This window comes from Apostichopus japonicus, chromosome 11 (genome assembly GCF_037975245.1).
Source record: "Apostichopus japonicus isolate 1M-3 chromosome 11, ASM3797524v1, whole genome shotgun sequence".
NCBI classification, from domain to species: domain Eukaryota; kingdom Metazoa; phylum Echinodermata; class Holothuroidea; order Aspidochirotida; family Stichopodidae; genus Apostichopus; species Apostichopus japonicus.
Window position 1 is genome coordinate 10,110,206 of NC_092571.1, and position 12,967 is coordinate 10,123,172.

General features: G+C 37.9%; 1 protein-coding gene across 1 annotated transcript; it reads left to right on the plus strand.

Annotated features, from left to right (window-relative positions):
• The first annotated feature begins 632 nt into the window (after positions 1 to 632).
• LOC139975819 (triosephosphate isomerase-like) lies at positions 633 to 12,512 on the plus strand. The gene is made up of 7 exons (XM_071984023.1): positions 633 to 788; positions 881 to 1,019; positions 2,113 to 2,204; positions 5,384 to 5,500; positions 8,232 to 8,364; positions 8,879 to 9,052; positions 11,188 to 12,512. Exons 1-7 carry the CDS (start codon positions 732 to 734, stop codon positions 11,304 to 11,306), a joined length of 831 nt encoding a protein of 276 aa, XP_071840124.1. The 5' UTR covers positions 633 to 731; the 3' UTR covers positions 11,307 to 12,512.
• Positions 12,513 to 12,967: the final 455 nt, after the last annotated feature.

A 12,967-nucleotide genomic window follows, 5' to 3' on the forward strand; every position in this document is an offset into this window, starting at 1 on the left:
TGTTACGCTTACTGGTACTCACACTCACTGCTTCCACTTTTCACAGGGCGTGAAGACGCGGTTGGGGTGACAATGTGGTCTATAGCCAGGGGACGGGCCGAGGGTCCCCCAGCAATTACTAAAATTATTACACCTATATAGTATATGTGTGCATCGGACAGATCGACAAGTATGCATTGAAAAATGGGCAGATGCACGTTTCGGAGCCTTGGTAAATATTGGGGGGGCTTATCATGCATTTGCCCCCTCAACTTTTTCATTGGGGGGGCTGAGCCCCCCCCCCCCCAAGCCCCCCCCCCCCCCCGGTTCCGCCGCCACTGCCATCAGCTATCATATGGTGGGTAAGACATGTCTATCTATGGTATATCGGCCTTGGAAAGTGACGAAGAGTGTGTAAGTCAATGGGAGCAATTACTGTGGTGTGATACCTGCATCGAGACTGTGTGAAAGATAGGAATGCTTGTGTGGCACGTGCGAGCTGACATGCGTCGCGCGAGTGAATTCATTACTATGCTGACCTCGGAAAGATAGCTCTTTGAAACTAGATAGGAAGTGTAAGCGTATATTTGCACACCAGCGACGCACCATATTTGTTGCACCATCCCTATTTCTGTATGATGTATTGATACAAGATGTATTGATACAAGATGCAAAACTGCCAGACTGCGCGCCAGCACGACAGAATCGTTAGTAAGAATCCAGGTTGGTCTTTCCCTAGTAGCTGGCTTTGAATGTTAAAGTTGACAACACACATTTTGCTGTGCAGCTCAGAAAGGAAAAATTTGCAGGTGAGAAACTATTAGTAAATTGAAGGTTTATAACAAGTATCCGCTTTATTAGATTGGTATGAACTTCAATTTCACAAATTATTTACCCACAGTTAATAGCAAGAAAATCACATAAGATGTCGACGCAGAGACGTTTTTTCGTTGGTGGAAACTGGAAGATGAATGGGAACAAAGCTAGTATTGATGAAATCGTTAAAAATCTAGCAGATACCAACATACCAGAAGACACAGGTACGGTAGATCAACAATATCATGCGGCCAGAGTAAACACCAATTCGAATGACATGAAAGTGCCGTAGCCCTAGGTAGACTAGACCTAGCCTGGTTTAATATAAATACACTTATCAACGTACCTTATTACTAACTCAGGCATAACTTGTTCACTTTGATTAGCCTAGCCCAACTCGGTGTTACTGTTCGTGTTAGGTTTCATGTGAAACTTAGCCTAACATTAGACTAGGACAATATTAGTTAGTCAAGACCACATTAAGGCCTACTGGTTACAGATTAGTCGTTACATCCAGTCATCCTAGGTTAGGGCCTCACATTTAAGCCAAACCCAAACTTTTGCATAACTTGAGTCTATGGCCACTACGCTATGATTTAATTATCACACACATCGAGTATATTGGCTTCTTGTAGCAGTATGTGTTCCACGAAATTATGCTAATTTCGACCAATTTTTGGCGAAGATCTCAAGCTGCATATGTTGAGTAATGCAGACTGACGACATTTTATGACATCTCAAAAATTCCTTTTGCCTTTTGAACGGAATAAAAGTGGGAGAGAGTTCTAGAAGGTCAGCAATTTGTAAACAATACACAAAGATCTATCCACATAAAACTGCTAGAAGTACAGTTGTTCTCATAATAATAGGATTAAGAGATAGACATTTCAAAGAATTGTTTGACTTAACCGACTTCCCTATAACCTTAGGCCTATTCCGAATAGTGGCTATTGTTACGACTAGTCGTAAGGATAATTTCCGACTACGCATGCGCAGTTGCTATTTTATGACCAGGAGTACTATTTTTACGACGAGGAGTAACAATAATTTCCGGTTAGGGTTAGAGTTAGGGTTAGAGTTAGGGTTAGGATTGAGGTTTAGGGTTATGTTTAGGGTTAGGGTTACCCCTACTACATGCGCAGTTGCTTTATTTACTTTACTTCGCTTGAATTCGCCGTTGTCGTAAGAATAGTTTATAAATCAGTGTTACGACTAGTCGTAAGAATAGCCACGGCCTTAAATATTACATGTTCAGCATTTGTTGTAAAACTAATATTTTACATTTCATGCTTTACCTTTTAATATCTTCTTATTTAGATGTAGTGATTGCTCCCACTGCTGCCCACCTGGTTTATGTTAAAGAGAGAATAAACAGCAAGATCCAAGTATCAGCTCAGAACAGTTACAAGGTTGGTGACACAATGCAAATGTTTGTCTGCAAGTTTAGCATGTTTGGGGAAAACTGGCTCTGAACTTTAGAATGAAGCATTTTTCAATCATTTTGGGTACTTGGTTTGATGCATATAAAACAAATCAAATTCAAAGCACATTTTATCAAAATAGGAAAATCTTAATTCAGCTCGATTTGTTCACGATCTTAACTAGAAAATAATCTAAAGGCTCTAAAGGCATCCTTTAGAATCTGCATGGTATAAAATCTCCTAAAAGAAAAGGGATCACAACACAACTGCAAAATCAATGGGGGGGGGGGGGGGTTACTGTAAGGGGTTCTCTTAGGGTGTGTTGGTATATCGTTATTACATGGTATTTCATTCATACCCACACTGACAGTATTGAAATCTTTCATCAACGAATATACCGAAAATGCCTCCGAAACAAACCTTGAATACCTGATAATACCTGATAAAAATACCGACCAAGATAGATAATACACGCAAACTCGAGGAAATTCCTGCTGCTACTGTTTATCATGTATAACTTACCACTTCCTGTAGTCCCCAACTGTAAACATTCTTGCTGCACAATCTTAGCCCTTGTATTGCACATTCAACGAAGGGACACAGTGATATGTTTCTTGCGCTTTCACCTTCAAAAAAGGTTAAAGCCTATTCTGCTAATCACAAGCACAAATGGGATGTTGTAGTAACACACGATAATTTGGAACATTCTACGTACGGATGGGTGGGGGGAGGTACAGAATACAGCACAGCACCTGTTGGAGGGTTTGAAACACATGCTTCAGTAGCGAGGAAAATGATTGGTTGGCATGTGTGTACATTAATATAAGTGTCTAGTATGGCAAGGAATCTGAAGTTTCTGTTAGCGATGCAATGTGGTCTAACTAAGAGAAACCCTCGCTGGTAAAATGTGCTTGATGTAGGTTTAAGACACGCAAGTAAAAGACAGACATTTTTTGCCCAGCCCAGCTTTCTGTATCTACTGTCAGAGAGATCGGCAAAGTTTAATCTAAGTTTCAAACAATCCATACTAAGCTTATTGATGGGATGATCTGGTCTCTATCTCACTACTTTCACAATGCCACAGAGCTTTTGAGGTTTTAACTTCTAAGATGTTACTCTCTTTACATTTGAGAATACCATTTCAAATACAGGAATCCACAAAGTTCTTTTTAACAGACTGCTACTTGAAAACTTAAAGTCATTCCCCAGTCACATTGTTTAATAAGACCTACACTTTGCTACCGGTAATTGATTTAAATCTTCAGCATACTGTAGTTCTACCGTACTTGCAAGTACAGTTTCCCGCCATACGCTTCTCATGAGTTCCAATTCAAGCATGTGAGAGGGTCTACAGGGAGTATACTAGAGAAGGACAATACAGAAAAGTGTGGAGAAAAAAATGTGGAAAAGAGCTACGAGAATGGGGCTGACAGAGGGGTAAACAAGGGGAGATTGAAAGGGGAGGGGGGGGAGGAGAAGAAAGGTTAGTCATGTCCTTCCTGAATGTTGAGCCCATGAGGTTGAATGGTGCGAAGGCGTTGCATCCACAGTCTCTCTCTGCTGATTCGTACTAGGTCAGGACAGCTACCTAAAGATTCAATCCCCTGTAGGGACATGTCATTAATGGTATGGTTGGGAAGATTAAAGTGTTCTCCACCCGGGTTCTTAGTCTTCATAGTGTTTACTGTGGATCTGTGACCATATTTTGGGAAGAAACCGATTCTGCACAATGCTAATATTGGTACCTGTTTTTGGTTTCGATGATAATCGTAACCTTTGCATTCATGATGTCGTGGGCGCGTGTGTGTGTGTGTTTGTGACGCCCATATTGTAAACGGGATTTCTCAAGATGGGAAGGTTGGACTAATTTCATGTTTAGTGTGTAGAAGTACTACGTTAAGTACAAAAGGATATATGGTTTTTGGTGGGGTTCAAACGTCATTTGGGGTGAAAGTGTGTAAAGTTGTAAACACGATATCTCAAGAAGGAAAGCTTGGGCAAACCTCATGTTTAGTTTGTAGAAGTACCACATTGAGTACAAGAAGCTTATGTTTTTGGTGGAGGTCAAAGGTCATTTTGGGTCATCAGAGGTCAAATAGTGAAAACCTTGCAACAAGATATCTCAATATTGGAAGCTTGGGCAGATCTCGTATATGGTTCGTAGAAGTACCATATCAACTTTAAGGAGCCTATTATTACTGTTGGTGGAAGACAGGTCATTTGAAGTAAAAAATGCCAAACATTTACTTTTCCCCCTCTTACCTGTCTCTCCACACTAACATATCTTCCTAAACATAATATCGCATCGGAAGCTTGGACAGATCGCATATTTGGTATGTAATGGTACCAAATTGAGTACAAGAATCCTTATGATGTGGGCAGAGGTCAATGGTCGTTTGATTTCACCAGGATTCGAATTGTGAATACCAAGTTTTATACAATATTTCAATAAGGACAGATGTCATATTTAGTATGTTGATGTATCAATCACATTTAGTACAAAAAGCCTGTTGTTGAGGTCAATGACTCAATGGTCATTTCAGGAGAGCCTGTGTCATTTGGAATTTATTTTTTGTCACATATATAACACTGCTTTTCACTGTACTATTAAGATGAAGTATGTTGTACACCCTCACTATACATTACGTCAGTTTCATGAAGAAAACTGCTCATGAATGTTTCATCATCGAAACCACCATATTCATACCTGTAATTAAACTGATTCTGCGCAGTACGTAGATATACTGTTATACCAATATGGCTAGTATGCATGTTCATGCTAGTGTTTGATAGTACAGTTAACACTGGAAATAGCGGTTCTGCGAAATTTCCGGCACACCTGGTAATACCAGGTATTCGTCAGCAGGTATATCGTTATCTGTTTTGCTTATACCGACGCACCCTAGGTTCTATGTTGTACAGTGATAGGTCACATCTATTGTATGTCAGCAAGCTGTTGGTAATTACTGCTACAGATCTTCAAAAGGGATGTATGATGATAGGTTCCTATACTAATTGATGTCAACTTATTACTTCACCTTATCTAGCATTGATGTAAGCACTCATACATTGTTGTGGTTATGTAACAATTCACGTAGCTTATGAAATCTAGATCAATATCCATTGGCACTAAAACATGTGCATATTTATATTTTGTTACATTGCAGGTAGCCAAAGGTGCTTTTACAGGTGAAATAAGTCCAGCCATCATCAAGGATCTTGGCCTTAACTGGGTCATTCTAGGTCATTCAGAGAGGCGCCATGTGTTTGGTGAAGGAGATGAGGTATGCACATACTATAAAAAAATATAAAACATTAATTAATTTATAAACATCTCATAGTGGAACATATTGAGACTGAAAGGTTGTCCAGTGTGAGAAAAATATCCAAAATACATGTTTCCTTTAAGTCAATCTTCTATTGGTCCAATTTTATCCCAACTTTAAAGGGTTATTCCATTGGTAGAAAATGGACCCTCTATTGTAAAAGAGAAATATATTCCACAATATAGTTAAAACCTCCCATCTCAATGTTTTGTTCCAAGTTTGAGATATGGTTTATTAATTGTAACAAATTTTAAGTGGTTAAACTCTTCGGCACTACTGGAAGGTGGTCTGTGATATCGTCATGGAAATATTCTTCAATTCAGCCTCAAAGTGCAACCTGCTTGTGCCTTGTTTTCCTTCTTCAAGTGGTAAATGATTGTTCAATATAAAGAAAGAGAAAATATTTTACTCTGAAATGCCATGGTGTCATTATGCTGTTGTCGGATGCATTTAAAGCAGCATTTTGCGTCCTCGACTATGATATATCTCAACCTCACTGACTCCACTATGCCATAACGACATACATAACTAGCTTATCTATTTATATTTTACTTCAAATGGTGGCATAAAAGTCGAAAAAATTGCAACTTTCAACTTTGTTGTTCTCCAAGATATTTTCCGTTGGGAACCCAATAAACCTCGCCCATAATATGAATATTTAAACACTACGAACGTCATTGACAGATACGTAGTATAACACCACGCTTGATTTGTGTACAGTCTATATGGCAGTTGTACCAGGGAGCTGCATAACAACTCCCAACGCAAAGTCTTGAATCTATTTTTAGCAACGGCTCATAACTAAACCTGCATCTCTGATTGGTTGAATTCAAACTAGTGGGTTTGGGAACTGAATGCGATTTAATTTTGTATGTGGAATACTCGCCAAATAACGTTTTTGGCAGGGGAAAACTTGGCTAATATCTTAATTTGCTGTTTTGTGATTTGATGTATGTAAAAAACTCGATGGACATGTCAAAAAAGTAGAAAACGGCGACCAAACGCAAAATGCTCATGAATAAACATACTATTCACTGATTGGTGGAATTCAAACTAAGGGATTTGGAGATATGAAAACTTTGTCGAGGACACTTTTACTCGTTATCGATATAAATCGTTAATTACTCGCTAATTAACGCTCTTGGCAGGGTGAAACTTGGATGGTATCTTAGTTTGCTGTTTTATGATTGATACATGTAAAAAAATCGATGCACATGTTAAAAAGGTGGAAAAAAGCGACCCAACGCCAAATGCTGCTTTAAACAATATGAAAAAGTCATATGTTTGCCATACAAATTGCTATGAGGAGTTTTGTTCAGCAACCATCTTATTCACTATCCACAACATATTAGGTGGTATAGTTTTATTTCATTAATTCATGTTATTTGAAGCGCACAGACTTGGCAATTCAATATTTGTTTGTTCTTACATAGTTTTACTGTTGTACAGAATACTGTAAGCAATTAACAAATGTAATGTATATGTATAATTTGGGGATCCTATTGGGATGATGACTGGAATAGAATACCTGTATGTTTATTGAGCATTAATCTGGTCTTCTCTCTGTATAAACTGCATTGTGTATTACCTGCAGTAAAGGATGCAACTTAAAAGAATGAAATTACATGTTTATTCGTCAATGTCTATGAAATAACTCTCCATGTTCTTCTCTTCTGGACAACTTTTCAGGACTGGTACTTAATATAAATTAGAAAGATAGTGCTTACGAAAGCTCAATGTTACTAAAAGAAACCAAATACAAATCACTGGTGTTTTTAATTGTTATATGGTCAATTGATCTACAGGGGCGTATCCAGGGGGGGCACAACAGGCACGCGCCCCCCCTATTGGCCGTCACCAAAAAAAAAAGAAAAAAATTGATGACGACCTTTATGTGAGATGTCGGTGATCGCTCAACCCCCCCCCCCCCCTCCCGTATGCTTTATTTTTTGTTTGCCAAAAAAGGTTCTGGCGAAGTTCGGCGGCATAATAGTTTTAGAAACATAGATGGTAATTGTGTTTGTATTATCACTATAAACACTAAGTGACATGCCAGCCATACTAAATTGTGCATTTTGTGTCCATTTTTACTGGAAATGTTGCTTATTATTAAGGTCGAAAAATGGATCACATGGCACCATTTTGCATTTCAGCCCTTCTTCGAAAGCAAAAATTGTCCACCCCTCCCCTTAGACCCATCCCCCAGGATGGCGATCATTCATGCCTGACGCCCCCCCTAGTGGAAAATCCTGGATACGCCCCTGATCTAGTTTATTGATTAACACCAGTGTAGGAAAAGAACAGTATTTACTCTGACGTCAAAGTAGGGTCAGACTACATATATGATTCCTTTGGGCATAGGATGCAAGCTGATACCACTGTATTGTACTTTGTAGATAGGAATCATAGGATGATGTACATTGATGATTGCTCTTGTTCTATCCAGAAGTAAATCACTGCTGAAACAGCTAACACCTCTTGATATGCAAATACAAGAACACAATATTATACTGTATGTATATTGTTGGTGTTATTTGCTTTTAGTTTTCCTACCTCGCAGAAGATTTTTACTGTATGTTCGAAGACAAATACGAACACTTTCTTATGAGAAGCACCCTAGTCTAGCAATGTAAGTTTTGGATACTTGACCATATCATCTATTTATAACATAAGATATGTTTTTCTTTAGTTAATAGCTGAGAAGGTGCAGCATGCTCTAAGTGAGGGTCTCAGTGTCATAGCTTGCATTGGAGAAAAACTGTCGGAAAGAGAGTCAGGGCTGACAGAAGAAGTGGTGTTCAAACAAACCAAGGCCATTGCAGGTTAGTTATATAGAGTATGTTGATTATATTTTATTTCAAGTAACACCATTGAGGGCTAGATCTGTTGGATTATCTTGTGAATCATTCAGGTTTAAATCTTAAGAGTCATAATACCTAGGTTTTCACAGTGGCACTGTTTCTGGCCACCTTTACACTTTGTAGAATGCTACAGTTAAGTTACTCCCGCTTTCTTTTCAAAATATATTTAAGAAAAGTTATTAGTAGACTCCAGTCACAGTATTCAGATTCAATACACTGAATGGTGTAGCTGGGGCTCGAGTGGAGGAAAAGTGCATTATTGTGTAGTTCAAGTTTACTTGCCTTTTTGGGCCTTGTTTTGGAAGGAGAGGGTTAACTTGGGACCAAATGGGTAGGGGAGATCTGTTGTGTTTGTCCACTTATTTCTAGGGATAGTACTCCCAGCATAGCTAATTAACGATTGGAGTTTAAGCATACATCAAGCCCATCATATCTCAGCGTGTTTTTTAATGGCAATGTTATTTTAAAAATGCAGATGTGGTTTCAGACTGGAGTAAAGTGGTTATAGCATACGAACCAGTTTGGGCCATCGGAACTGGTAAAACTGCATCACCAGAACAGGCGCAGCAAGTCCACACCAGCCTTAGAACTTGGCTCTCGGAAAATGTTAGTTCTGCAGTCGCTCAGTCGACACGGATAATTTATGGAGGTAATGTATTGAGGATTTAACATGATTCTAATTGTTTATGATCATATTTTCTTGTCTTCCTTGTAAGTTGATGACTGAGTTGATTGGTAGATTCTGATGGTTCTGAGTTTCTTCAAGAAAGTTGAAAATGGAAGTGATTTACCTGCCAAAGGTCTAACCATATCACCCATTTTAGATCTCTATTGTACTTTATCATGACAGTCACGGAAAAGGATACTTTGCAAGTGAAAGAAGGGGTGTGGAGGAGGGGGGGAGTACTGCTTAGGTATTTAACTTTATTTTTGAGAAGGAACAACCAAATGTTCAACATTCGTAACATGTGGATTGATTGACTTTGAAAGATAACTGTAATTCACTGTTGCTAGGTGAAGGTCCACCAAGAGTATTGTCTCTACTGCTATGCCAGTTTTCCAAATATCCACCATTAACATATGTGTGATACCCTCTGCAGTACTGATTTCATCTTCAATTAATAGTAACATGGGTTGCAATAGTCCAAGAGTATTGTCTGTACTGCTATGTCAGTTTTCCAAATATCCACCATTAACATATGTGTGATACCCTCTGCAGTATTCATTTCATCTTCAATTGATAGTAACATGGGTTGCAATAGTCCAAGAGTATTGTCTGTACTGCTATGCCAGTTTTCCAAATATCCACCATTAACATATGTGATACCCTCTGCAGTACTGATTTCATCTTCAATTAATAGTAACATGGGTTGCAATAGTCCAAGAGTATTGTCTGTACTGCTATGTCAGTTTTCCAAATATCCACCATTAACATATGTGTGATACCCTCTGCAGTACTGATTTCATCTTCAATTGATAGTAAACATGGGTTGCAATAGTCCAAGAGTATTGTCTGTACTGCTATGCCAGTTTTCCAAATATCCACCATTAACATATGTGTGATACCCTCTGCAGTACTCATTTCATCTTCAGTTGATAGTAACATGGGTTGCAATAGTCCAAGAGTATTGTCTCTACTGCTATGCCAGTTTTCCAAATATCCACCATTAACATATGTGATACCCTCTGCAGTACTGATTTCATCTTCAATTGATAGTAAACATGGGTTGCAATAGTCCAAGAGTATTGTCTGTACTGCTATGTCAGTTTTCCAAATATCCACCATTAACATATGTGTGATACCCTCTGCAGTACTGATTTCATCTTCAATTGATAGTAAACATGGGTTGCAATAGTCCAAGAGTATTGTCTGTACTGCTATGCCAGTTTTCCAAATATCCACCATTAACATATGTGTGATACCCTCTGCAGTACTAATTTCATCTTCAATTAATAGTAACATGGGTTGCAATAGTCCAAGAGTATTGTCTGTACTGCTATGCCAGTTTTCCAAATATCCACCATTAACATATGTGTGATACCCTCTGCAGTACTAATTTCATCTTCAATTAATAGTAACATGGGTTGCAATAGTCCAAGTCTTATTGTTTAACCATTGTTGTTTGAACTTTAATACCTCCACCAGATTATCAATGAATGTATGTTTTTACTTCATATAAAACAACAAAGCCATGCAAGATTGAAACCAAACATTAAAAATGCGAAGGTTCTTTTTGACACCAATAAAGTCTTTTTCTGTGCTGGTTGTATTTTGTGTTGCGTATTCTGATCTGACCCTATTGGTACAGTATGTGTGCAAGACAAAGTATCCTTTGAATCAACTGATGATTCTTAAAGTTTAATATCTTTGGAACTAAAACTTAAATTTTCTTTAAATGTCAAGTAGTTTCAAATCAGATGGTATGATTTTTCATACACAGTACTTTGATGTCATGCTTCAAAGCTCTAGCATGAGTAGTACAATATTCATACCAGTTTTCTATGAAATAAAGAATTCAAACTCTTTGTGCTACCACTACAAGTGTTTTGAAGCGTGACTGAAAATTTGGCTAACTGGTTTATAAGTTTGTGCCTTACATCAGTATTTACTTAATACCAAAATTTCATACTGTAGGGAACCATTGCATTGACTGTGTTACATATGTAATCATTATGTGAAGTGCAGTACAGTAGAATCCATTTGTGGAATCATTTGCACAGCATAATTGTAGAGAGAAACTTTATCTTGATCAATGTTTCTGCTGGGTTTTTTTCTCTTCTCAGGTTCTGTAAATGCTAAGAACTGCCAGAATCTAGCTGCCCAAGCTGACATTGATGGCTTCCTGGTTGGAGGGGCATCTCTGAAACCAGAATTTGCTGACATCATCAATGCCAGGCAGTAAAGCCAAGAAATCTTATCAGAAATTAACTAGAAAGTAAACTAAAAGTCTTAGCAGCTACAGTAATGTGTGATACATTGAAATGCATTCTGACATATAGTGTGTACTGTTACAAGAATGATTGGCATTCTAAATAGAGCAGAATTTACTATTATAGATACAGTAGCATGTATGAAGTTGCAGTTTCTTGTATGCTAGGAACGTTAAAGATGGCAATGTCCATTACGCAATTGGTTTTTGTTCTCCTTTGGAAGGAGTGTTCCAAAGTAATGAAGCTTAAACAGCAGATTGAAGTGTTACATTCTGTAATGTTTGTGTTTCTATTCCTGGGATATCAACCAGATTTGTTGGTAATGACACTATAAAATACATGACTTTTACCACATGGAAAATGAACTATTTGTATGTGATTTCAGTGTAAGTGTTAAATCATACCAAGTTTTCCATGCTCCTCACTCTGTCATGTTGGCATGTATGGCTGGTAACATAAGTATCTCAAGGGAGGGGAACGTTGAAAGTAGTTAACTTGACATCTAAGTGCTAGGTACAAGGTCTCTTGTGCTTTTTTGGTGATAAAATGTCTAGGTCAGCAGAAGCCAAATGTGAGAATTGTGCAAATCTTGGAAGTGTAAGATCTCATTAGTGATAACTTGGAGAGAGATTGCACATGATCATAGGCCTTATAATGTGCAAAAACAAAGATGAAAAAAAGTAAGAGGTCACTGCATTTAGGAACAAAAACTGAAACCTACATACAAAATATCACACAAGGAGGAGGATGTTGACAAATGCTACACTCGTCAATTGACTTGCCAATCATGAATGCAAGCTTCGCAGTGCTTAAATTCTTTGGTTGTGTCCTCTTGAAAGCAAACTGTGAAAGTTGGAGCAATGAATTGTAACTCTGTAAAATTCTCTGGGAGATTGGGAGACAATTGTTTGACTATGCTTTTGCTGGGTTGCAGAGCTACATATCCTGATGTTATGATTATGTGCATTACCAATTATAAATTGGCTTATCAGTATCTGACTTTATTAAGCTAAACACAAATTCAGCCACACCATTTCCAAAATTTCCACTTTGCAATAACCCTGCTTAGAAAGTTTACTTTATTAAATTATGCCTTGTGTGGGATTGTCACATGGATTTGACTTTAATAAATATTTACAATTGAGGTTGTTAAACTCACCCCATGTTGTTAAATTAAAGCTGTGTTATGCATTGCATTATGAATAATCTTTCTTGTTACTAATGTTTACTATTATAATCATGCAATCATGATGATGTACTTTTTCTTCAAAACTTTAAACCTCATCCCAGAGATTGAGCAAATTTATACAGTAATACAAAGTTTCACACCTCTTTTATATGTTCCTTGTCAACTGAAGATGGTTTGACTTTGGTTCATAACTGTAGGCTTTTATACTGAGCTAGGTATGTCACACAATCGCTATGCCAAGCCATTTGGTCATACTGTATTTGTCGCAGACTTCACTGCTTCTTAAATGTGCCGGTACAGCAGCAGCAGATCAAGCCTTGCGAATGACACATAAAAAAATACCCTCAAGTCATTAATTGCTTTGCTGGCTGTTATCAAGTCCATCACTGCATAAGTCCAGTGATAATTGTTAACTAGGTACATTGTTTTTCAATCAGACAACTT